This window comes from Zonotrichia albicollis, chromosome 1 (assembly GCF_047830755.1).
Source record: "Zonotrichia albicollis isolate bZonAlb1 chromosome 1, bZonAlb1.hap1, whole genome shotgun sequence".
NCBI classification, from domain to species: Eukaryota; Metazoa; Chordata; class Aves; order Passeriformes; family Passerellidae; genus Zonotrichia; species Zonotrichia albicollis.
The window spans coordinates 153298443-153326043 of record NC_133819.1 but is presented as its reverse complement, the minus strand read 5'-3'; the positions used below and the strand labels follow the sequence as shown (position 1 = coordinate 153326043).

The following is a 27601-nucleotide window of genomic DNA, read 5'->3' as shown; positions in this document are numbered from 1 at the left end:
CTTGGGAATCCCTTCCTTCATGTTGCTTTGCTGTTGTTGGAGCCACATGGCCTCACCCAGGGCCAGCAGCTCCCTGGATTCACAATTCCTACAGCTTGGAATTGTGTCCTCCATCAATCCATTAACTCACCTTTCTCTCAGACAACCAAAGCAACAGCAGGGTAATCATGGAATATCCTGAGTTGGAAGGGATCCACAAAGATCACCAAAGTCCAACTCCTGGTCCTGCACAGGACAAACCCAACAATTCCACCCTGTGCCTGAGAGCTTTTTCCAAGCACTTCTGGAACTCTGTCAGGCTTGGTGCTGGCACCACTTCCCCAGGGAATTCCAGTGCTCAAACCCCTTCTGGAGGAAGAACCTTTTCCTAAAATCCAGCCTAACCTTCCCTGGCACATCTCCAGTTGTTCCCTCAGGTCCTGGGCACCAGAGAGAAGAAATCGCTGCCTCCTCCTTTGCTTCCCCTCATGAAAAGCATTTGCAGCACTTGGGTTGAGCTGCTGAGAAAACTTGGAGAAGTTTACAAGGAAAAGAGATTCCAGAGAGGTCAAATATTTGATAGAGATGTTTCCAGAGGCTGCAGAGAAACAAGGGTAAAAAGGAGCTGGAAAAATAAACAATGACAAGACAACAGAGGTTTTTCTTTGCTAGATATGCTCTGAGTGCCTCTCCTTTCTGCTAAACAACACTTTTTGGAGGAATTTCACACTGGAAAAATCATGGGAATGCTTTAGCTCGAGTCAAAGCTCCCAGATCTGCAAAACATTGCTCAGCCAAGGGATGACACTCTGTGTTGTGCTTCCAACCCCAGCCTGGTAAACAACTGGGACAAAAGGGGCTTTGAGCTGTGCTGAGCCGGGCTGCCTCAGGCTGGAGCCTGGGGCTGCTCAGATTGGAGGATTTCTTTCCAAATACTCCAGAACAGGGAATTTTCAGGGGTGTGTCTCTCTTTTATTAATCAATTTGTTCTTTCCTTCACCCCCTCCTGCCATGTGAAGGAACCTTTCCCTCTTATTTACAGCACGATCTCTCCCCAACCCTCTTGGGGAATTTTTATTTCCCACCCTAAAGCAATTCAAGCCCCCTCCCTTCCCTCAACCCAAAGCTCTTAATTTACTTATCACACAATATTTCCTCACAGAAACAAAACAAAACAACAACAAAAAGGGATTTGTGTGGTTCTTCTCCTGCGTGCCAGAATTTTTCCACTCTCTGAAAGCACCGAGGAATCCCAGTTGGACAGACTCTAATAATTAATATTTCATTGGGTTGGATTTATTCTTCCTGCAGTTGTGGAGACAGAGGCTCCCCCAACCTGCAGGAAAACACAGTTGGGAAATTTTTTTGCCGCTTTAAAGCAAAACTGGCTGGGTTTTTTTTCCTTGATTTGCTGTGCCTTTGCTGCAGAAAAACTTCCTTGTATCCATGGATAATAGAAAGGGAAAATAAATCATCCTGGGCATGGTTGAAGAATAAAGGGTTATTTTTTTTTTACAACATTAAAAATAAAGTAAAAGAGAGGAGGTTTAGATGGGATATTGGAAATAAAATTTTATTGGGAAGGGAGTGAGGGCCTGGAATGGATTTCCCAGGGAAGCCGTGGCTGCTCCATCCCTGGAAGGGCCCAAGGCCAGGCTGGAGAGGGGTTGGAGCAATCTGGGATAGTGGAAGGTGTTCCCATGGCAGGGGGTGGCACTGGATAATCCACAAGGTCCTTTCCAACCCAAACCATTCCCTGATCCTATAATTCTCAGTGCAGCTCAAGGATATGGAAATCCCTCCTCCCGTAATGCCAATCAACCCTGGTGGCAATTACTCCTCTCCAAGCCATCTGAGATGCGCAGGAAGGAGAGGAGGGTGTGATTCCCAGCCACTAATTTTGGCCAGGAATTAGGGCCAGTCGGGATCACAGAGAGATGGGAGTCATTCACACACGGATGAGGCTGCCCAGAAAATTACCCTGAGCTGTGTCCTGTAAGGCAACTCCCACCCCTTGGATTGGGAAGGTGTTTGGAGGATCCTAAACAAAAAAAAAAGGACTGTAAAAAACTTTTTCTCCTTGCTCCAGACTGCTCTGAGCTTCTCTGACTCCATCCAAAGACTTGGACAGGGGTGAAAGTGCTCCAGAGGCTCATCCTGGTGTTATTGCAGGAAGTTGGGGAGGGAATACCCAACCTGATACACATAGGGACAAAGGAGAGGAGGAGATATTGTCCTCCAAGGCATGGAAAAGGCTCCTTGGAGGAAGAATTCCCAGAGCATGGCAGTGAGAGAGGCAGCACAAAGCAAACACAGAGGCCTTTCAACGTCTGGAGTCAGCAGGATCACGTGGAATTGAGATGGAGCAACCCTTCCAAATGGAATGATAAATGCCTGGCTGTGGATAATCATCAGTGTAAATACCTCAGAGACGTGTTGGATGGAGTTGTGACGTCATCCAGGATGGTTGTCACCCTTCATCTCTGCTATCAGAGCCACCAACAGCCAAATCCCATGGAAAAATTGATCCCTGTGCTGATCCATGTGTGTGGGTGAGGCTGAGGAGTGCTGGGAGGGAAGAGGGAATGGGATAGAGACATCAAACCTTTAAAAAAGAGGGAGAGGAATTGCCAAGGCAGGGATCCATGATGAGGGGACACCAGATGGTGACATGTGACCAGTGGCCACCCCACTGTCCCCGTGCCACCCCCACCATGAGATAAGCATTTGCCAAGGCAGGAAAACCCCAAACCTCCTCTCTGAGGCACAGCAAGCCCAGAGATGTTTCCTAATTCTTTGTGGGGTTCAGGGACGGGGGTGAGGTCCTCATTTGGTTTTGGGATTACAGAGTGACTGGCTGGATATGGAGAGGGGAGAAGTGACCTGGCTGTTCCTAGCCAGGGATGGATAAACGCATCTCTGAGCTTGTGACACTTTTCTGCTGGGAGTTTGGGTGGAAAAAGTGCAGGAAATTCAGCTTTGGGGGAAAATTCCAGCTTTTTGGGGAAACCAGGAGTTTTCCAAGCCAAAAGCTGGAAGCTGGAACCTCTGGAGCCGTTTGCTGTCAAGATGGAATGAAACAAAAAAACCAAACCAAACTCAAGCAAAACAAAACAAAAAAACAAACAAAAACCCCCAAACAAAACAAAACAAACAAACAAAAAAAAAAAAAAACAACAAAAAAAAAAACAAACAAAAAATAAAAAACCCCACAAAGCAACAAAAAACAAACCAAACCAAACGAACAAAAAACCCCCAAAAATGTGTTTTTAAAAATTCTCATTCTCCTTTTTTTGTAAACTTTTGGATTTCCAGTATTCCAAACTGAAATAACTTTTGGGGATTCGTGTTCTGGTCTTATTTCAATGCTGGATGCCTCAGGCAGTGTCTGCCCCACAAACTGCAGATTTTGGGATGAATCCCCCCTGCCAGGACACCTGAATGACTCCATGGAGACCCCCAAATTTTTCCAGAAGAGAATCCGAAGGATCAACCCCTTCCATGCCTAAATGAGTTGTTTTGAATCCCAGGCTGAGTGAGGAAAATAAAACCAATTAACAAAAAATAAAAAGTGGCAAAACTATAAAAAGCCCATCCGCCTGCGAGGTGGGATTTGATGAAAATTGGCACTTTTCCGTAAAATTTCCATGCCTTGGGCACTAATGAATATTCTGAATTGGGAGAGGGCGGGGGGGAGGACACACAACAATAAAAAAAAAACACTTTTTGAGGAAATTCTGGCTGCTTTCCAGCACGAAGAGCCAGACAAAGCCCACGAGAGGGAGCTGCTGCCTCTGTCCACGGGATGCTCAAGCCCATGGAGAGCCGCTGATCCTGGAGCAATTTCCAGGGAAAAAAAGCGAGCAGCCGTGCGAGGGATGAGCCAGCTGGGCTGGAAGCAGCCCAGGCAAGGATCCGTCCAGGTTGTGTGTCCATCCTGCTGATCCCACCCGAGCCGACAGCAGGTCCTGGCCATTCTCCAGCGTCTGCTTGCTTCCAGCAAGCCTTGCTTTGGAGTCTGGGATAATTCTGTGCTAGAGCAGGGGGAATTTCCATCCGAATCCCAAAGCCCTGCAGCTTGGGCAGCTTGGAAGGGGGTGTGACCCTCTGTCCCACTCTTGGGAATGTCCAAAATTGTCAGGATGGACCAGGCAGCATGAAGGGAATTTTATTTTCTTAGCACCCATGAAGTTTTGGGGAGTGATAGAGGGGATCAGATAGGATGGGGCTGTGCTTTTTAGCCCCATTCTGGGTGATTTTTCTTGATTTTCCTATGCATTCCCTCTTTGCAGTGACTCCTTGTGCAGCTTCCTGCCCCTCTAAATTCCACTGTCTCCCTCCAGGAATGGTCACAGCCAAAACACGGGGCAACCACTTGGCCTAATAATGGAAATTCCACTTTTCCCCTCCTTTTCTCTGAGCTTTCACCCTGTCTTCAACCTGATTCCTTCAGCAACTCCAGGGAAGTGGAGCAGGGAAGAAGTTCTCCCAAGTTTTTTTGGGAGAGCATGGTCCAGGTGGGACTTCAAGCTTTTCCACCGCTTCCCTGTGTCCGACCTCAGCAGAGTCACTCAGTGTCTGATTCATGTGATAAAAATGGAGATAACAACTCCAGGTGACCTTAGGACTCTTTGGATCCCCATCCCTTGGGAATGTTTCATCCAGGGATGACCTTAGAGTTTCATCCAGGGATGACCTTAGAGCAGGATCAGGAGGGTCAGGTGCCCACCCACAGTGCCTGGGCCTCTCCCAGGCCTCTGCAGCTCCATGCTGCTCCAGCTGCTGGGAACGCTCCTCCTTCCCACAACCTGTCCTGGCAACGCTCCCACGTCGCTCCCTCCTCCAGAAATGCTGTTCCTTGACTCACTGGAAAGCATTTTTTAGGAGTTCTCTTAGAAGCCAGGCCTGCAGAAAGACATCCCAGCCCTCCTCCTTATCACAAAGGAGCTCGGTGTAGGCCCAGAGGTGAAGATGAGGGTGTGGCCATTGCTCAGGGCCTCTGTCACTTGGCCTCTGCCTGGTTTGGTGTCACCAGGGTGACAGGGTGAGGTTGCCCAGCAGGTCTGGTGGGTTAAAGGACCGTTTGATCTATTTGGAGAGTCCTGATGGTGGAAACAGAGGAACTCTGAGACCAGGGTTTGGTCCCTGGAATGTGATGTGTCCTGATGGTGGAAACAGAGGAACTCTGAGACCAGGGTTTGGTCCTTGGAATGTGTTGTGTCCTGATGGTGGGAACGGAGGAGCTCTGAGACCAGGATTTGGTCCCTGGGGCGAGGTGGGTTCCAGGATGGGATGCAGAGCCCCATGTCCTCAGAAAACCTTGGAATGCTGCATTGATCTGCTTCCCCCTCCAGCAGCTGCCCACGCCCAGCCCTGTCACAGGTTTGCCACACAGCAAGGAGGAGCTCAGGGATCAGCTCCACCCTGGAAAATTGGGAAACCTGCTTGTCTGCTCCTCAGCCAGCTCCCAGTGGGATGACAGCAGGGAGAAAGGAAGCAGCTGGTGCTTTACCCCCTCCCCACAGCAGAAAAACCCCAGAGAATCCCAGAATGGTTTGGATTTAAAGGGACCTTAAAACTCATCCCATTCCACTCCCTGCCATGGGCAGGGACACCTTCCACTATCCCAGGCTGCTCCAGACCCCATCCAAACCGTCCTTGAACACTTCAATGGACAGGGAAGACACAGCTTCTCTGGGAATTCCATTCCAGGGCCTCACCACCCTCATAGGGAAGAATTGCTTCCCAATATCTCATCTAAATCTCTCCACTTTTAGTTAAAAAATGTTTCTCTTGTTCCTGTACTTACAATTCAAAGCTATTCCTGGACACGTGGTCCTTGCTGCAGGGTTGGATTATCTGCAGATTGATGCTCTTCCCAAGGTTTGCTGCCTGCTCTGGGGCTCAGAGAGGTTCAGAGGAAGCAGAGCTTGGTGGTTTTCTACATTTAACCACATTTCATTCCCCAAAATACCCCCAGCCCCACAAGGTTTGGTGGCAGTAACACAGAGCTTCCCCTGGATGCAGTCCTGCTTCCAAGGAAACCAGCAGCAGTGGTGTTCCACAACTCCAAGGCATTCCCAAAATGTTCTTTCCTCTCCTCTGCAGCAAGAGGGAGCCGGGTTGGAGGCTGTCCCATCAGTGTCCCCACAGATTGTGTCACCTCCCACCCCAAATCCTCCACCCTAAATTTGGCACTGCAGGAATGGGAAGAGGCAAACATGTGAGAGAAAGGTCCTGAGGTTAAATCCTACAGGGAGAGGCTCCAAACAGCCAGATAAACAGCACAGGGCAGGGGGTGTCCCCCAGCAGTGAGGACACGTGTCACAGCGTGATGGTGGCACCCTTCCCTCCCCAAAACATCCAAATCTGTCCCCTGGGCACGGACTGGGAGGAGTTTCTTGGCACGGGGAGTGTTGACAATGGGAAAATGCCAAGTTTTTGACTGATTTACTGGTCTAGAAGTTGATTCACAGCTCTTCTTCTTTGTCAGAGTACTTTGTGAACCTGCCCAGTGGCTGAGAATCCCAAAGGAAGCAATTCCTGAGGATTCCTGAGGATTGCTTGGATGGTGTGGCACATCCCCCTCTTCCCCAGGGGAATGAGATGGACCAGACGGGGTGGGCAGGAGCCATCCCACCATCAGGACCAGGTGGCAGTGAGGACAGAGGGGATGCCATGGCTGGATTTTGGCTCTGGAAGTGCCACCAGAGGCACTTGGTGCTGTGGAGGAGAGGAGATTCCCAGGATGTCGCAGTGAAAGCCATTCCCAGGCAACTGGGACAGAGCTTTTGGCCTCCAGGTGCTCAGCCAATCCCAAATTTGTTTCTGTTGGCACTTCCTTCATCCCATCTCCCTTTCAGCTTGAAGGAAAGTGGATTTGCTTCCACGTGGGGAGTCAGGGAGCAAAACCTAGGCCCGATGCCAAGAAATGTCATTCCAGAATGTTGTTCCAGAAATGGAAGGATAAATTTCTGGAAATTTTCATGGACCTTTATCTCCACTGGAGATCCTCTTTCCTTCCTCCTCCCCTGCTCCTTGAGCAGTAATTGGGCTGCAAAGCAAAGGTGGAGGAACCAAAACCACCACTGTCCCATGCCTGTGACTTTGGGAATGCCTCTCCCAGCTCAAACTCAGCTTTAAGGCTTTGGAAATTCTTTGCTGAAACATTTTCAAGTCCCCTCAAGACCTGGTTGTGCTTTCCCTGACAGTTTAATAATTTGGGAATGAGTCAAACACAATCAGCACAGGGCGAGTTGTTCCTACTGTGCCCTTTCCTTGGCATGCAGGTGGTGCCTGCAAAGCCAGGGTGGATTTGGAACACTTCTGTTGTTCCCTGGATCGTGTGGGTGGATTTTGATTCCCATGCCCCTCCCAGGCTGCCATCCATGAGGTTTCCAAGCCCTTGTTTCTCCTCTGGGCTCAGAGGGGATCATCTGCTGATGGATTTGATTTTGGCACTTGAGCTGCCCTCACCAAACCCCAGGGCTGGTGGGAAGAAGCCAAACCCATCTGAAATGTGCAGGGATGCACCTGAGCTGGACTTAATCCCTTCCCCTCCTTCTGTTCCACCCTCACAAAACCATTCCCTGCCTTCCCAAAATAATAATAATTAAAAAAACCCCTAAACCCAAACAACAACGCAGCCTTGAATTTTTGGCCAACCCTCCTGGGAAAATGCCCATCATCTCTTCCAGTGGAGGACACGATTGAGGTCTCAGATAGGACTGTTTGTTTCTGTGCCCTGGTAGCCACACCCTTGGGGCTGGGATGGTTTCATCCAAGATCTTTTCCTGGCTCTGGAGCTCCTCCGCCAGCGTGGGCTCTCCCTGGAGACATCCCTGCTGTCCCTGGCCGTGGCTGGGGAGGTTTCAGCAGGGCCATTACACGAGGTGTGACAAGTTTCTGGACGTAACAAGGACCAGCCCAAGCTCTGGTTCTCACCACCCAGCCGGGCTTTTGATGCTGTGGCAGTGGGAGTGGGGCAGGAGAGAAACCGGAGCATCCGGATCTTCCCATACGTGGGCTGAGTTTTTCCACTCTGGTTGAGTTTTTCGGCTCTGAGTTGGGATCTTTCTCTTAATTTATTCCAACTTCTCCCGACTCAGAGAAGTTGGAATAAATTAAGAATAGTGATAGGGAGGGCGGGAATGGATTAAAAGTGGAAAAGGGTGGATTTGGATGGGATATTGGAAAGGAATTCTTCCCTGGGAGGGTGGTGAGGCCCTGCACAGGTTTCCCAGAGAAGTTGTGGATATCACATCCCTGGAAGTGTCCAAGGTCAGATTGGAAGGGACTTGGAGCAACCTGGGATAGTGGAAGCTGTCTCTGCCCATGGCAGGGAGCTGGAATTCAATGATCTTTAAGTTCCCTTCCAATCCAAACAATTCTGTGATCCCACGAAGAACAGACAGATTTTCTGTGGAGCTCATCCCACATTTTCCACAGATAAAAATGAAATTATTTATCTCATTTGATTCCCAGCTTTCACCCCAACCTTGGAAATTCCAGCTCTTGGCTCCAGTGCAGAGGATCACTTCCATGCTTGGAACATCCATCATGGAAGAGATGAATCAAGAACCTGAAGCACATGAAAATGGGCAGACATGGAAAATGTTGGTTCTTGTTGAAGATGACCCAAAATGCAGGAGACTGAAACTTTCTTGGAGGCCCTGCAGACACGTGGGGATGCCCTCAAAATGCCACCAGAGCCGTGTCACACCAGCCTGGCAGGTTTGAGCGACACCCTGGATCTTAAGGTTTAATTTAAAACCACACACAAAATAAACACAGAACCCCCACAGTGCTCACAGAGGTGTTGTGAAGAAAAACACAGCAGGTGCCACCAGCCTGTCTTCCTCAAACCCCAGACAAAACATTCAGTGGCAAAGATTTTGGCCGTTTTTTTTGTAAATATTTGTCCTGGCATGGTTGAGATCTATCAGAGGCCAAGATTAACAAAGAGGGATCAGAACTTGTCAGGGCCCGTGGGATCATGTGGTGCAGGGGACAATCCCATTTTACCTCCTGCATGTTGACTTCTCGTGTTATGAAACAGGATCAGGAGGGTTGGAATCGGACGAGGGGAAATTCCAACTTTCAGTGAAAGAAACAATGGCAAACATGGGATTTGTCAGGGAGAGAGGTTATTTCTTCCCAAATGCTGTTGCAGCCAGTGGTCCCCTCCTTGAGGGGGACTGGAATTAATTATTTCTGGGGAATTCCAAGAAGATGTTGGATTTCTTTTCCCTCTCTTTTTCCTCTTTGGCTCCTATTCCCCACCACCCTCTTCACTGCCCTTTTCCCCTCAGACCCCGCAGGTCTCCAACATTCCCAATCCTGGCTGTGGAGATGCCACCACCAAACAACAAACCTGGCTCCAAGGAGGATGATTCACATCCATAACTCCACAAACAGGGTGGTTACATCCAAGTGGCTTCCAAGCACCAGCCCCATGCCAGGGGACCATCCAGGCTGGGGTGTGCCCAAGCCATGCCTGGTGGCCCGATGGCTTGGGTGGCGCCGGGGCCCTGCTTGATGACAGAATCTGGATTTGGCCTTTCCATCAGGATTTTGCTGGGGGTGTGAGTCATGGAGGGTGACTCTGAGCATGATGGAGCTGTTTGATGTCACTCCAAGCTGATGGGGCTGAAAAATCCCTTAGATCTTGGAGGATGAGGGAATGTGACGGGATGGCTTCGGTTCCTCCCTGTTGGCTGCAGACCCAAAGTGCTGGAACCCTGATTCCAAGAATTTAAGACTTTCTGTGATGACAGGCATTGACCCCCGAGAGAATGCTGCATTTGACCGGAGGGCATGGAGAAGACTTCCAAAATTGAATTATAGACTCATTATAGAAATATCGATGGGATTATGGGTGTGTAGTTTGAGTGGGAGTGTGTAATATCACAGGGTGGAAAACTTAAGAGTTTAAGGTTTTAGAATATAGTAATAGATATAAAGCAAGATGGAGGTTTTATGGTGGAGGCTGGTCCTTCTTCTTGCTTTATATATATTTCTATATCGTAAAACCTTAAACTCTAAGTTTAAGGTTTTAGACAGAAAGTCTAAAATTCCCAGCAACCAGGGTTCCAACACCAAGGGACTCAAGTTCCTCAAGTCTTGAGATCAACAGGAGGTTGATCCTGGTACAGATCACAACTGCTGAGTTGGACGTCACAGAATCATGGAATGGTTTGGTTTGGATGGGATCTTAAAGACCATCTCATTCCAACCCCAGCTGTGGGCAGGGATGTCTCCCAGTGCCTCGTGGTGCTCCAAGCTCCCTCCAACCTGGCCTTGAAGCCAGCTTTGGTCACCTGGTATTTCATCCACACATAGTGGATTTGGGCTACTCCTGTCCATCCCAGCTGTAAATTTGGTAGCCTCTGTCATCTGATGTCAGTCATCTAAAACTGCTCCTCATAAGTCTTACAACAATACATCTTTCATAGTTCTATTTCTCTAAAATATCTAGTCTTATTTACAAACCCATCTTTTAAAACTTTTTTCTTACTCCATTTCTCTCTCAACAATATCTATCATATTCCATAACATTTCGAAATCAACATTTCTTATTTTAAAGTTCACATACGAATACACACTGTATAAACCTTCTATTAAACCCCCAAAATTCTCTACAAATCTGTTTCCCACATTCTGCCATGGAAATGACCTGAGGAGCTGTGTCCTGATGTTTGGAGCCTGCCAGAACAGCTGTGCCAGATGTGCTTTGGGAAAGGGAGGAACAGAGCAGGCTGCCTGCAACAGGCCTAAATGGAAAAGGCAAAATTGTGGAGAGCCTGGTTCAAGCATGGCTTAAAAAAAGAGGCCATGAAGGTATTCAGCTAAGGGAAAAGCAGCCTTTCCCAGGCTTGATTCTGTAAATAATTAGGTTCTCAGCCACCTTTTATATAAACAACAAGATTCTCAGACCGTTTCCTCAAAAACAGGCAATATTCTGTCCTTGGCTGCTCCGGGAACAGATGGCTGTTCTGGGAAACAGATATAAAGATTTTGAGAACTTTTCATATCATGGTGAGAACACTGATCTTGGTTTCAGTAAACTAACTTCAGGTATTGTAAACAAAAGGAGGAGCTGAAGTTTTCTCTACAGCCTATCGGGAGCTCAGATTTTGCAATATGCATAAAGTGAATTAACACTGTTATAAAAAGTGCCTAGTTGATCAATCAATCGGAGTCAGATGCTGACCAACAAAGGTGGGTCGCTCCCTTCACTTCAACACAAAATGTCACACTTATCATCTTATTCCATAACATTTCTAAATCAATATTTCTTATTTTAAAGTTTACATACGAATTACATACTGTATAAGCCTTCTATTAAACCGTAAAAATTGCCTACAAATCTATTTCCCAAAATTTGCCATGGGAATGACATGAGGAGCTGTGTCCTGCTGTTTGGAGCTTGCCAGAGCAGCTGTGCCAGATGTGCTTTGGGAAAGGAAGGAATAGAGCAGGCTGCCTGCAACGGGCCTGAGTGGAAAAGGCAAAATGTCCCTCTCAGCTTTTCCTTCTTTTCTGCGTGTTTCTGAACCCCACAATCTCCCACTTCTGCTTCTTCACCAAACCCTGCTGCCACTGCAGGCCCAGATGAAGCAACCCAGCCTTCCCTGACCCTCCAAGGAAGGAGGAGAGGAAACAACCAGAGCAGCCTGGTGTTGTCTGGAGTCAGGCTGGACCTCTTGCACCATCTGCATGACTCAGGGACACGGGGAGCACCATCCCTGTCCTCCACCCTCCCGCCTTATCCATGGCCCTTCTCCTTCCCTCTTGGCTGCACTTCACAAGCCCGAGCTGAAGCAGAGATTCCTCCCTGCACCATTGAGGGGAGCTGAGACTGGAGCCACCCTCCAGAGAGAAAAAAGGGGGGAAGTGTTGACATTGAAACATCCCTGGATCTGCCTCCATCCCATCCCCTCCATCCCGGGTTGAAACCACGCTTTGTCTGGCTCCAGTTACACAAAAGGGCCTGGCCTTGCACAAGGCATTCCCAAAGTCTGGCACAAACACCCTCTGTGCCTGCCAAGCCCCAAGTGGGTGAAGGTTTCTTTTTCCTGAAACTTCCAGGCCCTGTTAACTGTTTAATTCCCCTTGTGACACCCACTGGGTGATGCCCAGCAGGTGACACCCACCTGGCCCAGTTTCTGCTGCCAGCCTCACCCTGCTGCCCTCCCCTCAACCCTGCTTTTTTCATGTCCCTGGGAAATGGTTTTAACACCTCCCTGCCGTGTTCCCCTGGCACCATTTACACTCCCACTCCCTCAGTTGTCTTTGCCCTGGATTTTCTTCCAGATTTCTTCACCCCTTGCTTGGAAAAAAACTGGATTTTGCTTCCAAAGGCACCGTTCCCTCCGGTGTCATGGTGCTGCTTGGAGCCCAGAGCCCTTGCAGTGGCCCTGGGCGTGACTGCAATGCCAAGAGGGCCCAAGAATAGCTGGGATTTGGGACCTGGCCAGAGCCTGGGATGCCTCCCAGAGCCTTGGCAGCCTCCCTGGGGACACAGGGATAGGGGTCAGATCATGCTTTCCCCATCCAGGTCACACAGGAGCCCCCAGTAGTTGGACAAACTTGGAATTCTGCACCTTCCCAGCCCCTTGAAGGGCTGTTTTTAGCACCTGAACAGGGTCTGCACATATGAAAAATGTACATTTTCCACACAGCAGGGACTTCCCTCCCATCCCATCTTATTCCTTTCCCTCACTCTGCCTGTCCTTAATTATTTTCCCCCAAGCTTTGTGTGTTTGCCTTGAATTATTTTGCTTTGCACCAATATTTCTCGGCTCCCTGCTTCTCTCTTTCCACTTCTGTCTGAAATATTAATCTTGTTTATTATTATTATTATTATTAACCTCTCCTCTCTCCAATCTATTTAAAAGCTTTCTCACATTCCCACTTCCCACAGCCCATTTCTCACTTGACATTTTTTTCTATTCAGCTGCACTTTGTTTTAACAGCCTAATTTATTTACTGCTCATTTATTTGTTTTAATTCCAAAGCTTTTCTTCTTTCTTGTTTGTGGGCTGTGTTCAAGCCTTGTTCCCTCTTCCCGCTGAGAAGCTGCATTTTTCTGCTCGATTGGCTTCGAGATGAGCTGGATTTGGGGTGATAATTCATTTTCATTTTGGGATTTTTGATGGGATGAAAGGGAAGGAAGTCTCATTTTCCATTTTTCCAGCTGACTGAGACAATTCTGGTGTTATACTTTAAACAAACATGTGGATTAATACCTGTTTTTTTCCCCTCCCTGCTCCAGCAGATCCCGTTTCCTGCCTGATGTTTTTCATGCCTGCATTTATAAAGAATCTTGCTCAAAGAGAATGGGTTTTTTTCCCCAGATTATTTCTGAAATATTGTTGCTGCATTATCTGTCACGTGGGCCTTTCACATCCTCACTAAAAGATGAAATAGTTCAAAATTCCTGCTCAAGGTCAGACCAGAGAACAGAATAGAAAACTTGGAAAACTGGGGGCTCATCCCCCTCCACCCTCTGGACACTGAGACAGAATCACTGATGGTTGAAGCTGCTGTAGAAAAAAAGGAGGAACTGGGCAAAGAAAAAATTATTAAAAGCAAAAAAACTCCTAACAGGGGTTGGGAATGGGTCCAGCTTCCCGGGATTTTGCTTGAACAGGGCAGGAGTTGGCCTCGCTGCTCCTTTTAGGTCCCTCCCAACTCAAGGCATCCCGTGATTCTGTGATTAATTTGGGGAAAACAAAGAGCACCTGGATGTCATTTCTTCTGTTTCCACACCATTTGTGACCTTACAAACCTTGACCCTGAGCCCCCCTTTCTAATTTCTCTCTCCAAAGGGCCCTGCCAAGACTTTTTGACGACGATTTCTTTTATTTCTCAGTCATTTTCACTGCCATTTGTAGATTTTTAACTCCTCCATGCACTTTGTCCCTCTCCTGCAGCCTGAGTCATTTGGCTCCCCTGCACCCTGAGTCAAGAGGTGGTGTGGGAGCAGAAGGAGGGAGCCCAGAAAGACTGGAAAGGTCATGGGGGACTGGAAAAACCTGACAGAGCCCGGAGCTGGTCTCCAGGGAGCAACAAACATTGTCACCTGGAAACCCTGGATGGTTCTGGAGGACAGGAGAACAAAACAAAAGCATCAAACCCCCATCCCTGATCCCTGCCTGGGCTGTTGGAGCCTCTGAGTGGCATCTCCAGGGAGAAATAGTGGGATGAGAGTGGAACAGGAGGAACTTTACGGCCCCTTTCAGCCCAAACCTTTCTGTGATTCCATGATTGAAGGAATGCTGCTTCCTCCTGCCTAAAGCATTTTGTACAAGGGAGATAGAAATTCTGAATGGCTCTGGACAACCCAAAAATCTTTCCTTGCCTCCTCTCCCACTTCCCAGAGATATTAAAGCTCCCATTCCAAGGCAGAGAGAACGGATGGAGGGTGCCAGCAAGTGAGGTGTCAGCCATGCCCTGACTCACTCCAGGTTTTGTGGCTCAGCCCAAAAAAGGGACTCCCGTGTTTGGATCAGCTCAATTACTCCACAAATTAGCAATGCAGACAGGGGCAGGCCTCGGAAAAAAAAGATTGGATGGGAAGGAGAGGTAAAAAAACATTGCTATCTGCAGCCTCATAATAGGTCCCTACGCACAAACACACCCAGCACTGATCACACCTTGGGTGCTGCCACTGCCCAAACCTCAAATTATTGCAATCAAAGGAAGCCAGGGACGAGGCAGGGCTGGTATAAAACCTTCCTGGGGTGCATCTTCCCACACTGCTCCAGCTCCGAGGGCACGAGGACCAACCATGAAGGCTTTTCTGGTGGCCCTGCTGGCTGCAGTCCTGTGTGCCCAGCAAGGTAAGGAGGCTGGGAGAACCAGAGGAGAGGAAAAACAAGGAGATAAACGAGGGATGAGAGGGTTTGGCAGCTTTTGTTGCAGCTGCCGAGGTCTTGGCGGGGAATTTTTGGTGTCAGCCATGGCCAGAAATATTTGGTGTGGTTGAGTCCTCGCTCTTGGATGGGTTCTCTGTGACCCAGAGGAGATGAATTCTGGTTTCTCACACCCTCAGATATCCAGCTGAAGACACGACCTGGAAAATGCTGACAGGAATCAAGCAGGGCTCAGGGTTTTTTGCCTGTGCTTTGATTTTTGTTCCTGAATGAAACTCAAGGAGCTGTTGTGGACGAAAGCTCGGGCTGCTCTTGGCACCACATCTCCTGCCAGCATTTCACTTTATTCCCCACAACTCCAATTAGGTAATGAGGCTGCTGGCAGGTCTTTGAAAGCCTCAGAGCTCTTTGCTCATAAATTGGAAGAGCTGTTAAGTGCCTGGGAGTGTGTTTGGAATGGGATGCACAACTCGCTGCTCTTGTCCTCTTTAAAAAAGGAGGCCCAGTCGTACCTGGATAATTGTGGGGGAATATCCAGTTGGGAAATCTTGGCTCTGGGCACAGATTTGCCAGCACAATTTGCACCTTTAAGGTTGTTTCTGGCTGCATTTGCAAAACTCCAGCTAATGGAGGGTGGAGGGCAGACGCAGGAAAAGCTTTAGAGCAGCTCTAATGGTTTGAGCTGTTATTGCTTCCTGGCTGGAAGGGATTTTCCTTGGATCACTTAGGGAGCATCAGCACTTTCAGTTGCTCTCAGGCATGTGTTGAGAACTCGGTTCCATCTGCAGCAGGAAGTGGTTGGGGAAATTTGGCAGAAAAGCAGATCAGGGAGAGCTCCAGGGTCTGTAAATTGCAATAATTCTCCCCAGGTCTGGGTTTTGCTTTGCCTGCAGAGGGACAGGAGCCCCCAGATCAGAGTGGAGAAACTCCACGGGAGAGGTGGGAGGCTCAAAATTCCCAAATGGTGGAGAAATAGTGAGAGATGGAGGGGAGAACTTAAATCCAGTTTGCAACAAGGCTGATTTTACCTCCTGCTACAGAGAGCCCCTGAGCTTGCAACACCTGGCACTGGAAAAGAGCAGAGAAACAGAAAATTATTAAAGGGTTTGGATTGGAAAGGACCTTAAAAATCATCCTGTTCCACCCCCTGCCATGGGCAGGGACACCTTCCACTGTCCCAGGTTGTTCCAAACCCCGTCCAACTTTCCTTGAAGCATCTGGGAAGGTTTCAGAGCAAGCCAGTCCTGTGCTGAGACACCCAGAGCTCCCCAGGTCACAGAGGGAAGGCCTTTTTTCCTCCTCCTCAGGATAGTTAGAGACTAAAAGGGCTTTCAGTTCTCTTTTAAAACTGCTTCTGGAATTGTTTAACCAAGTGTCGTGGGCAGAATCAGCCTCAGATGACAGCTTGAATTGAGAACAAACATTGAAGGGCCACTGGGAGGGGTTTTCTTGCTAAAAACAAGATCAAGTTGGATTGGAAGGGGTGTTCTGTGGGAAAAAAAAAAAAAAAAAAAAATTAGCCTTCCTGGGCTGAGAAAGTCAGGAAAAACAGAACCAGGGAAATCTCAGCCTCATGGAGACCCCTGGCTGGTTTGTAATTTTTGTTCTCCTTCAACCAAGAGCTCTTCACCGCTGGTGACAATGGAGCAGGAATTCCTGGCAGCAGCCCAGCTGCCCCAAAATGAGGAGCATTTCTTGGAATTTTGGGCAGGAGGGAAACAATTTCCACCAATTGTGGATCCACCTCTGGGGAACGAGCAGGCACATCTGTGTTCCAATGGCCAGCCTGGAAGTTTAATTCAATTTACTTCAGTTGTGCCCAATAATATCTCACTTATTTTCTGGCTCTGAGATAGACCTGGCTCGTCACTGAGGAAAAATTATCATGGAGAACACCCTGTTCCAGCTGCTGATAGGAATAATCCATCCATTGTCCAGGGCAGCCTCTGCCAGGGAACTCCCTTTACTGTGGTGCCTCAATTTGGCTCCCGGGGCAAATTATTAATTAATTAATTCATGTCTGGCCAAGGTTCTGCAGATGTAGGGTGAAAATATTTAAAATTGACCTCTAGAATTGGGCCAGTTCCTCCTCTTCTTGCCAGGACTTTGCTTTTGGAGGTTGGTTTTTCAACAAGGCCAACGTGGATCCTGGGGGAAGACTAAAAATGCTGCTCAGGCTGAAAAATCTAAATTTAACCCCTTAAAATCTCCAGTCCAGAAAGAAAACTTGATTTGCTCTCTACATTTGTTTTCTCAGCTCCATTAATCAAACCCAAACTTATTTCACTTGCTGGGAAAAGTTGTTTACACCAGAACTTTCCCTCTTGTAATTTCCAAGGCTTTTGACACATTTTTCCCCAGGAGGGAATTGCTGGGAATCACTAATCTGTATTGTGGGTGTTTTTTTCCAGCTTCCTCCCTGTTTTGCTACATCTGTGACAATGAACATTCCAACTGGAACTGCATGAAAACCTACAAGTGTGAGGACCATGAGAAATACTGCACAACCACGTACAGCACTGTTGGAATAGGTGAGTCCCAGAAAATGGGATTTATTTTTTTCTTCGAGAGACATTGGTGGGCAGCTTTTTTTAAAGGGAATTGATGGAAATAGATGGTTTTGTTGGAAAGAAGTGATGATTTTGAGGTTGAAGTGTCTCAATGTGATGAGTGTGAATATTTTGAGGTAGAAGGGACCTTCAGGATCATCTTGTTCCAGGGACAAGTCCCACTAGACCAGGTTGCTCCAACCTGGCTTTTGACACTTCCAGGGATGGAGGAGCCACAGTTTCCCTGGAAAACCTGTGCCAGGGCCCCACCACCTTGTGGAAGGGCTGGCTGGAACACCCAAATTTCAGGAGCAGCCTATGTTGTGTTTTGGGATGGAGAATAGAAAAGGGTTGGGTGCCAATAACTTGGTTTTAAAAAATTCATTGGAATTGGAATGCATTGAAAAAATGCTTTGGGAATGCATTGGAATTGCTGACCTACAGGAACCACAGAATCATTTAGGTTGGGAAAGACCTCCAAGGTCTTGAGGCCAAACTTTGGCTGGCCACCACCTGGGCAACCAAATCAGAGATTTAGGCAGGTGTGGGTTTCAGTCAAGGACTTCCCAGCGTCCCACACTTGATCCAGGACTTGTGGATTCACACCCATCCCTGTCAAACCCCCTGAGAGCTTTAACTGAGTGGAAAATTAAGGAAATTGCAAACCCTCTCCTCTGGCTGCCTCTTCCAACAGAATCCTAAATCCCAGCTCTCCTTTCCCACCCCTTCTCCTCCCAGGCAATGACGTGGGGCACCGCATCACCAAGAAATGCTCTGCAGACTGTCCCGAGACCAACGTGAATTTCGGGATGGCCGCGTACTCCACCAAGTGCTGCAAGACCTCCCTGTGCAACTTCAGCGGCGCCAACAGCATCCGGATCAACTACGCCGTGGTCCTGCTGGGAATCCTGGGAAGTTTGATCTGTGTGCTCAGGGTGGGATTGTGATCAGGCCTGGCAGGAGATTGTGACCACCCGAGGAGCCACGAGGAATTCCCCAAGTGAGAAACCTCAGCCGAAGGTTTCCAGCAGCGACCCTGTTGAATTCCAAGACGTCGCTTCAGATCCCAACATGACACCTATTTTTCCCTCCCGTTGTTTTATACTAATTTTTCCCCAGGAAAAGCTGTTTTGATAGCACGTGTGTGATAATTGTCAGACAAAATAAAGATTTATGTTATTCTAGAGTGTGTTTGTTGCATCCGCACCAGGGCCAGCCTGAGAAATCAGCTCTGCTAAAAAGAATTCCTCTTTTTAGCACTTGGGAGCCTTCTCCAAGCTGCCTTTCCTAACTTTCTTCCATCCAGCAGCTCCAGACACTCCACAGAGCCGGATGGTCTCCCACATCCGTCTGAGATAAGGAAAGGCCAGAGATGTTTGTGTTGTTCCCACTGCAAACAACAGCGGGAATTGTCTTCTGGATGCTGAGACACAACCAGGAATTTGGCCCTGCAGGAATTTGCACTGGGAAGTTCTCCTGGGATCTCTGCAAGGTGGGTTGCTCCAGATTTTAAAACAGGTAAAGATCCCACCCCAAGATGCTGGAGATGCTTAAGGTAAGGAAAATGCTGCTGGAATCTGGAAAGGAGACCCCTGTGCCTGCTTGGAGAAGCTGCTGAGTGTTTGCTCCTGATTTTCCTGTGGGAAACAGGCAGGAAGAGCCTGGAAAAGGTGATGGTGTCTGAGGTGACTGGAGACGTCTCTGCTCTGTCCCTTTCCAGGGTTTCTGGTGCATTTCCAGGCTTGAGGATGCTGGGAATGGGATGGAGATCCCCTTCAACTCTTGGAGGAACAGAACTACAGCTAAAATAGGCAAATAAAATAATCTTGGAGCTGGAGAGTGAGGAAAAGTGCAGCACTGAATTTTGGGAGGGTCTTTATAGTGGTACTTGGAAAAAAAGCCTCCAGCTCTGTTTTATTTGAGGGGAATCTGCTGCTGGATTTGAAGGGAATCTTGCTGCAGATTTGAGAGGAATCCTGTACTGGTTTTGAGGGGAATTTTGTGCTGGATTTGAGAGCAATCCTGAGCTGGATTTGAGGGGAATATTGTGCTGGATTTGAGCAGAATCTTGTGCTGAATTTCAGGGGAATCTGGTGCTGGATTTGAGGGGAATCTTGCTCCAGATTTGAGAGGAATCCTGTGCTGGATTTGATGGGAATCCTGTGCTGGATTTGATGGGAATCTTACTCCAGCAGCACTGCAAATTCCATGTGTTTCCATGCAATGGGGAGAAACCACAGTGCTGGGTGAAAGTTGTAAAAATGGGATTAGGCTTAGTCATCCTATAAAGATTTAATTTCTGGTTGGGAAGGATGTTCTGGAATTTATTTCAGTGGGATAACTGAAGGGGAATTGTTGCAGAATTTCTGAGGGGACTATTTCCTCAGAAACCTGGGGATTTGCACTTTTTAAAATCACTTTTAACATAAAATCACTTTTTGTTAATCACAGTAGTTTCTGAGATGCTTCTCAAAGCTTTCAGCCAACTTGAAATTCCACATTTAGTAACAACATCTGAGTTTCACAGCTACTTTTGCATTTCAGCACTTGTTTGATGAAAATTGCATTTTCCACCCAAAATAAACAATTGTTTGCCCTTCTCATGTGATGATTTCAACCAGGTTTAGAACAATATAAGCAAAACATTCTCCTCCTTTCCTCCTCCACTCCACTGTGCCAAGGGAAATAAATCTTTCCACCTCACCTTCCACTTTCACCTCCAGTTAAATCCCCTGTTGCTTTTTACAAAATCGTCCTGAATTTCATGAATTCCAAATTCTTGTAAACTGGGATTTTAACTTCTCCTTTTTCTCAGTTCTCCTCGTGTCATTTTTGTCCTTCCTGCCCTCATGGGCTCCTCTCATTCTGTCACCTGGCCCCGGTAGGGACAAAATATCAGAGGGCCATATGGACCAGCAGGAAGATTTCAGGAGCATCTCGTGGAAAATCTGTCAGGAATCCTGCAATAAAGCTTTGAATAAATCCATTCTGTCCCTCTCCAAATCTCAGCAGCTTGCTGGAGACAGGAGATATTTTAGGGTTTGGCATGGATGAGATTTTGAGGGAAGGGAAAAAAAAAATAAGCAGTGCCTGAGCTGCTATTTCTGAACCTGTCAGGGGATGCTGCTGGAGATAAACCCCAACGTGGGCTGGCTCTGGAATGGAACAGCATCTCCTCGGGATTGGAGCCTTCCAGATAGGCCCCAGAAAACATGGATTTACCAGTAAAACCTCATTAAATCTATCCTGGCTTAGAGAAAATAAAATATTTTGCAATATTTTGCACTGGCATGGAGGGAGCTTTGTTTTCCTCCTGCTGGGTGCCACGAGGAGGCCGACAGAGCCAAACCTCGCCCTTCCTTGGAGCTTTTCTGGCTAATTGCCACCCCTGCTCCAAATTAGTTTTGTGCTCTGCCTATTGGGAAAGCCAAAATTCCCTTACTCATGCAGGGCTGCAGAGGGACAGTGTTTATAAGTCCAGCTTGGAGGTGTTGGAAAAACTGACATCACTTCAGGAAACCTGGCGTGTTTTCCCAGTGGGAGGAGGGCTGGAGGTGGGGCATGTCAGAATCCCAAAATATTCCACGGGAGATGGGGATCTGGGTGAGTTGGAGAGGAGGAGAGAGGGGATAAAGCAGATGGAGAGCAGCAAGGGCGCTGGCAGAGGATTTGGGGCAACTCCTGCAGCTCCGAGGGCGATGTGAGAGGATCCAGCTCGACTTTTCCTGGGATTGAGCCTCTGTTCTGCGACTCGATGGCAGAAAGGCAACAGTGGGAGGGAACAACAACGACAATCCCCAAGAAGGTGGGAGAGGTTCTGGTTTTATTAATGGAGATTGGATGAAACGTGACTTAAAGGAAAAAAAAAAATTAAAAAAGGAGGGATAAAGAGCACAATGTGGGAATCCAATGGCATAATCCTGTTTGGCATTTCCCAAATTTTTTTTTTTTCTGAAGACTTAATGAGTTGAGATCACTGAGCAGCCAGCCCCTCCTTCTCCATGCTTTAATTAGTTTGTGTTTTTCTCACTGACTTTTTTTTTTAAATGAATTTGTGAAAAAATTCCCAGCTTGTTCCATGCCATGGGAGTGGGTGTAATTTCTATTTTTTAACTGACATGGACATTTTCCTTTGCTCTGTAGAATTTATTTTTTAATAAGATAACATTTTCTCCTCATAAAAAATATCTCAGAAATATTTCTGATTTTGAACTTAAAAAGGAGACAGAAAATGATGCCTTGCCCCCTATGAAAAGCAGTGGAAGGATTCTGCTCTTCTGATCTCACTGCCTTTACAATCCTGTGAGACATTTGGGAGAAGTTCCCATCCCAAATTCAATTTTAAATTTAAATTCCCTCCATTTCCATATGTGCAAGGACACGATCTTGGAGGATGCAGCCCGCTCTGAGACCTGGAAAAGAAACCCTTATTCTTTTGCAGGGAAAATTGCTTTGTTTTCATGTTTTGCTTTTCCCCCACTTCTCCAGAATTAGAATCTATTGCAGAGTTCAACGTCAGCTGGAGCAGCTGCGTTGTGAAACAACCAGGAAAAGGAGAAGTTGAGGTGGAAAACACACCCCCCTCCTGATTTCCAAAAAAACGCCCTTCTCCATACAAGCCCGGACACGCTGCTCCCAATTATCCATCATCTGACACAGCAGCCTCTGGTTATTATCTCTGGATCAAAGCAAGCACTGCAGAGGTATAAAACCTGCCCTGCCTGAGCCCTGCTTATTTTGGAGGCTCCCAGACCTCTAAAGGATGAAGCTTTTCCTCCTGGTCGTGCTCGGCGTCGCCCTGTGCACGGAAAGTGGTGAGTCCCGAAAGGATTGGGGAATCATCCCAAAACTTTGGGGCATGGCTTTGGTATTCCAGGATTTTTTCAGTGTGGATGGTGAAGCTGGAGGGTCAGGAAGGAGTTATTCCAGGAGGAAGGGGACAGGGGGTTTAACCCCACCTGGAGCTGGAGGGGTGATGAGGAGTGGGGGGGTGAGATTCCCACCTCAGACAATTCCACAGACCCAGCCCAGCCCCTGGGATGGCTCCATGGGAATAGGGATATCCATGAGGGATATCCAGGGTAATATGTGCAGTAAATCTCTGGATTTGGCACTAAAGCCTGATTTTTTAATTTTTTTTTTTAATTGGTTGCACCTCAAACCATCATTTCCTAAATTGATGAGACAGTTGAGCCACAAGAAGGTGCAATTCTGGCTCCCAGCCTTCCCTTGTTGCTTCCAGGTGCAACTTTGCTGATCACAGAGTCCCTAAGGTTTTAAATGACCACTAAGATCATGGAGTCTGATCTATTAGGAAAAAAAAATCCATCATGGAAAGGGTGGTCGAGCATCCAGGCTGCCCAGGGAAGTGTTGGGATCACATCCATGGGAGTGTTCTGAAAATCCGAGCATGTGGTGCTCAGAGCCAGGGTTTAGTGCTGAACCTGGATTGGAGGTTCTTTCCCAGCCTTAATGATTCCAGGATTCCCAGCTGATCCCAGGTTTGGGATGGAGACACAGAGTCCCATTCTCACTCTGATAATTGTCTGGGGGGTTTTTTGGGAGAGCACTGGGAAGCTGCACCTCAGTTTTCCTGGCTGGACTCTGCCAGTGACCACACCTCGTGCTCCGAGACAGGCAGGGAACAGAAGGTGCAGCCTGGAATATCCCTCTGTTTTAGGGGAATGGTTGATTTCCTCACTTTGGGGGACTTTTACCTCTTTGCAAACTGAATTTTTTCCCTGTAGGATTTGACCTGCAAATTCCTGGGCGTTCTGGTCCTGGACTAACAGATCTTTTTGGCTACCACTCCATTTGAGGAGGGAAATGTTCCTATTGATGGATTTCACTTGAAACTTGGAATTGTGCATAAGCTCAGGATGTTAAGGCAAATAAAAGGATCTTTTCCTGCAGCTTTACTCCCATTTTTTTTAAAAGATCAAGGAATGAGACAGCAAATTCCTTGAGGAATGTTTTCTCTTCAGTTATAGCAGAGCTCTTGGTGAGTGTGGAGACATCCCAAGGCAGCCTGGATTAACTCAAGGTTTGCATCTGGAAGAAATAAAATTTCCTTCCCCTCTCAGCCCTTGTTGCAACAGATACCTCAAGAAATAAAATTATAGTGTTTTTCTCTAGCTTGACCAAAATTGTCCTCCCTGACTTCAGGGTGTGCCAGTTTAGGAGCCAATCCCAGAGCTCTGGATTAATTGGTGAGTCAGAAGTCTCTGGAGCACAGAGAGAGGTGGAAAAATCCATCCTTGAGTGATGCTTCCCCCTTCTCCTGCCAAGGAGGCTCCCAGGGCAACTGGAGTCTGAAATTGGGAGCTTTGGGAGGTTGGGATGAAACAGGATTTGGGCGTGGAACCAGCTCCACCGTTTCCTGCACTGATTCAGGAAGCTTTCCTGGGAAATGGCTTGGATTAAAGATGCTGCATTTATTAAGGATTAAAGTGAGCTCTGTGTCTGGAAAATCCAGTTTGGGAACTGAGTGTTTCTGTGAGGAAAGGGTGGTTCCCAGTGGGGTGGAGGTGAAATATCTCGTATCATATTCCATATAAGAGAATTTTGCATGAGAAAAGAGAATGAAACCAAAACATTTTGGACAGGGACAATTTAAAGGAAGGTCCCAGATTTGAAAAAATAAATTTGTGCCTGAAAGGTCAGGACTAGGCAAGAGCCAGGTAGGACAAATAGAGCTTCTGGAGACGGGTACGACCACGTCAGGAAGCAAATTGAAAAAGTCTGGATATGAAGTCCAAGAGAGCTGGGTGCCAAGTCCGAGGTTTTTGGAATGACCATGGGAATGGTGGGAGGTGGGATCTGAGTTATCTGGTGGCCTCTGCTCAGCGCCAGCCAGTGAAGGACAACAGAGGAAGAGTAGGGAACATGAGGGCTGTGGATCACAAGAGGAAAGGCCATGGGAAAGAAGGGGATGTTGGCTGGAGTGGGAGAAGAAGGCAGAGTTTCCACACAGGCAGAGGAAGAATAGAGAGCTAAAAGCAAAACAGTGATCCTGCAGTCATGGGCAGAGCTGGAGCCAGATCTGCACCAGCAGGACACTCAAGGAGCCAATTCTGGGCTAGCAGGACACTCAAGGAGCCTGTTTGGGCCAGAAGGACTTGTCCAAGGTCAAATGAGGGCAGTGGTGAGGTTGGGACATCACTGAAAAATGCACAAAGAAACCTGGGTGAGGAGCGAGGAAGATGAAGAGCAAGGAAGACAAAACTAAAGGACAAAGCTGCTGCAAGAATTAGCGCGGCATTAACTTCCAGTAGCCAAGGATATTCTTGAAATGAGGATGAGTTTAATCCCTGGAGGGTGACATTGCAGCCAGATAAACAGATGAGGAGGAAATTCCCCTTATCATGCAAAGAATCCTTCCCCAAGGATCTCTTTGCTCTCAATGATGCTTCAGCCTCATCGAGTGCCAGCTGTTCTCATTCACTGATTTCTCAAAGCACTTTGCAGATGCTGAGTGTTCCAGATGTGCACGTTTTGTGGAGCAAGGAAGCTATTCCCCAAGGATGGCTGGGAAAAGGAATCTGCTGCAGCCAAGGCAGGCATTTGCTGAGCCTGGACTTCTGCAGATCCATGATTTTCCTCCTGGCACAGGAGAGCTCTGAAAATCAACCCAAATCATAGAAAGGTTTGGGTTGGAAAGGATCTTAAAAACCATTTCATTTTAGTGTTTGGTATTCAGAGCAAGTCCTGGACAGTTGCTACATTTGAATGTTTGTCTATATTGTCTTTTAATTTTTAATTTGGTTTTATTTTTGTTTTGTTTTGGGGTCTTTGTTTGTTTGTTTTTGTTTTTGTTTGTTTGGGTTTGTTTTGCATGGCACATGTCCACACCCCATGTAAGACACAATTTAGACAGTGACAGTAATCCTAACTCAAATTTTTCCGGGATTTTGCTGGATGACCTGAGAGAAAGAACCATTCTGATGCCCACATAGAATAAATCATAGAATCCTGAAATGGTTTGGGTTGGAAGGGACCTCAAAGATCATCCAGTTCCACCTCCCTGCCATGGGCAGGGACACCTTCCACTATCCCAGGTTGCTCCAAGCCCCATCCAGCCTGACATTGGACACTTCCAGGGATGGAGCAGCCACAGATTCCCTGGTCCTGTGTCTCCATACAAGATCCAGTGGCCAGAAACTGGGGCTTGGAGGGGCCAGGTTGAAAGAAAACCCAAGAGCTTCACACTACAAGTGGTGGGAGACTGGGCTGCTCTTCCCAAAACCACAGTGGAGATACCAGCTGTTTTAATGGATTCAAGGAAGAGTCAGCCAAACATTCAAAGGGAAGATCCCTGAAGGTTCCTAAATGAGAAAACCACAGCTGTGGCAGCAATTTGAGCTTAATCTGGCTCCTGGAGAGTCCTTGGAGCCAAGTTTAACCCATGCAGGAATTTTTTGCCTGTGGCTACTGGGCTTGATGGATCCTCCATCCATCCACCCATAGTTTTGTGCTCCTGAGGACATTCCCAGGTGCCTGATGGATGTTTTTGTGCTTCTTTTGCAGCTTTCTCCCTGACCTGCTTCACGTGCAAGGATGCTACTTCCAACATCCATTGTCTCAGCACCACCAAATGCTCGGATCACGAGAAGTATTGTCTGACAACCTATTCCACCTCAGGAACTGGTGAGTGTGGAGCTTTCCCAAGGCCCTGAGGACAAGGTGGGGCTCAGGTGGGGCTGACACTCATCCTCCCCCCACCAGGCAGTACAATGGAGGAATTAATGAGGATTTTAGCACGCAGAGAACAAATCTTGGGAAGGTGGGAACTTGGCCCGTGCCTGTTGCAACATATTGTAAAAATACTTCTGATTAAACTCAGAAATTAATACTGCTGATTAAACACTCTCAGGACAGAGAGATGCTGGAATAAAAATAATTATTTTTTATTATCCCTGCACAAATTCCTTGTCTCAACTCCAAGCTCAAGTTTATGCCCATGAGATGGTGGAAATGGAAAGTGCCGGGTGCTATGGAAGAAGCAATCCCAAGGCACAGTGCCAAAGTCTTGCAATCTCACATTGTACAAATAAGCCCCAAATTCTTGCCCTCAGCTGGCTGGCCCCGAAACCAGCAAAGCATTTGTAAGGCCTGGAGAGGGTGTCCATAGGTCACACATACACAAATAATGATGGAATGTGATGAAACCCAAGGGAAAACCCAACGGCATCGAGGGCAGAATAACAAATTCCCCACGGGATTGCACGGCCAGGCTATGACTGAAACCTGCCTTAAAAAAAAAAAAAAATTGAGATGAAAACCTGAACTTTTCCTGCTGTTTTCTCTCCCTCCCACTCCAGGCAGTGACCGGAGCCAGCGAATCACCAAGAAATGTTCTGCATTTTGCCCAACAATTGACCTGAACATCGGCATAGCCGGAGTCGCCACCAGCTGCTGCGAGAGCTCCTTGTGCAACATGAGTGGGGCCAACAGTGTGAAAACCAGTTCCACCCTCCTCACCCTGGGCGTCCTGGCCAGTCTCGCCTGCATCCTCAGGATGGGTTTTTGAGGGGTTTTTTTTGGGGGGGGAAAATGAGCTGCTTGGCTTTGCATGGCATGGTTCAAGCTGTGATCCATCAGGTGGGAATGCTGCCCTGTGCCTCCCACCTGGAAGGTCACCTCCCATCAGGAGGTTTTTTTTTTTTTGCTCTTTCCACGCTCTGATGACAACATAAAATGATGTTTGGGAGAGAAAGGGGTAAAATGAAGCCCTGCACGTGCAGAATGGCCCCATGTGGCCACCATCTCTCCTACTCCTGGCATTTATAACTCCGTGCGTTTTTCGCCTTTCATTTTATCCCCGCCATTCTCTTGTGCCAATATTTTTTTTCCCCATTTTCCACCCTGTATCATTTTGCTCTGAGAAAGCCTTTAATATTCCAGTTGTTAAACAGAAACTGGGCACAATAAAGTGTTATTTTATTCTATTATGTGGCTGCGTGGTGTGGCACACTGGGTGTAGCTGCTGGATGTATCCATGTTTTGGGATAAAAGCGGAGGCGTTTTCGCCTGCAAGTTGAATGGGAATAATGCTGAAATATATTAAAATTACTCTGCATTCACTTCAGGAAGCCTCTCCCCAGATTTTATTTTTTCTGCACTGGCAGAAATGGCATTTTTGTGACTCCATTTTGGAATAAAATGAATTCTATTTAACTTCCTTTCAATTCCTCT

General features: G+C 47.5%; 2 protein-coding genes across 2 annotated transcripts; both read left to right on the top strand.

Moving 5' to 3' along the window:
• Positions 1–14352: 14352 nt before the first annotated feature.
• On the top strand, positions 14353–18541 carry LOC102070216 (lymphocyte antigen 6E-like). Its single transcript, XM_005479655.2, has 3 exons — positions 14353–14825; positions 17270–17389; positions 18146–18541. The coding sequence occupies exons 1-3, from the start codon at positions 14774–14776 to the stop codon at positions 18352–18354; spliced, it is 381 nt and encodes a 126-aa protein (XP_005479712.2). The 5' UTR covers positions 14353–14773; the 3' UTR covers positions 18355–18541.
• Positions 18542–21018: 2477 nt separating this feature from the next.
• Positions 21019–27354, top strand: LOC102069923 (lymphocyte antigen 6E). Its single transcript, XM_005479654.4, has 4 exons — positions 21019–21212; positions 21896–22221; positions 25934–26053; positions 26728–27354. Exons 2-4 carry the CDS (start codon positions 22170–22172, stop codon positions 26934–26936), a joined length of 381 nt encoding a protein of 126 aa, XP_005479711.1. The 5' UTR covers positions 21019–21212; positions 21896–22169; the 3' UTR covers positions 26937–27354.
• Positions 27355–27601: the final 247 nt, after the last annotated feature.

Excerpts from the sequence above, each read along its gene's own strand:
- LOC102070216 (XM_005479655.2), top strand. The coding sequence starts at position 14,774 with ATGAAGGCTTTTCTGGTGGCCCTGCTGGCTGCAGTCCTGTGTGCCCAG. Across the intron at positions 14,826-17,269 it reads AGTCCTGTGTGCCCAGCAAG|CTTCCTCCCTGTTTTGCTAC; the intron begins GTAAGGAGGCTG and ends GTTTTTTTCCAG. Across the intron at positions 17,390-18,145 it reads GTACAGCACTGTTGGAATAG|GCAATGACGTGGGGCACCGC; the intron begins GTGAGTCCCAGA and ends TTCTCCTCCCAG.
- LOC102069923 (XM_005479654.4), top strand. The coding sequence starts at position 22,170 with ATGAAGCTTTTCCTCCTGGTCGTGCTCGGCGTCGCCCTGTGCACGGAA. Across the intron at positions 22,222-25,933 it reads CGCCCTGTGCACGGAAAGTG|CTTTCTCCCTGACCTGCTTC; the intron begins GTGAGTCCCGAA and ends CTTCTTTTGCAG. Across the intron at positions 26,054-26,727 it reads CTATTCCACCTCAGGAACTG|GCAGTGACCGGAGCCAGCGA; the intron begins GTGAGTGTGGAG and ends CTCCCACTCCAG.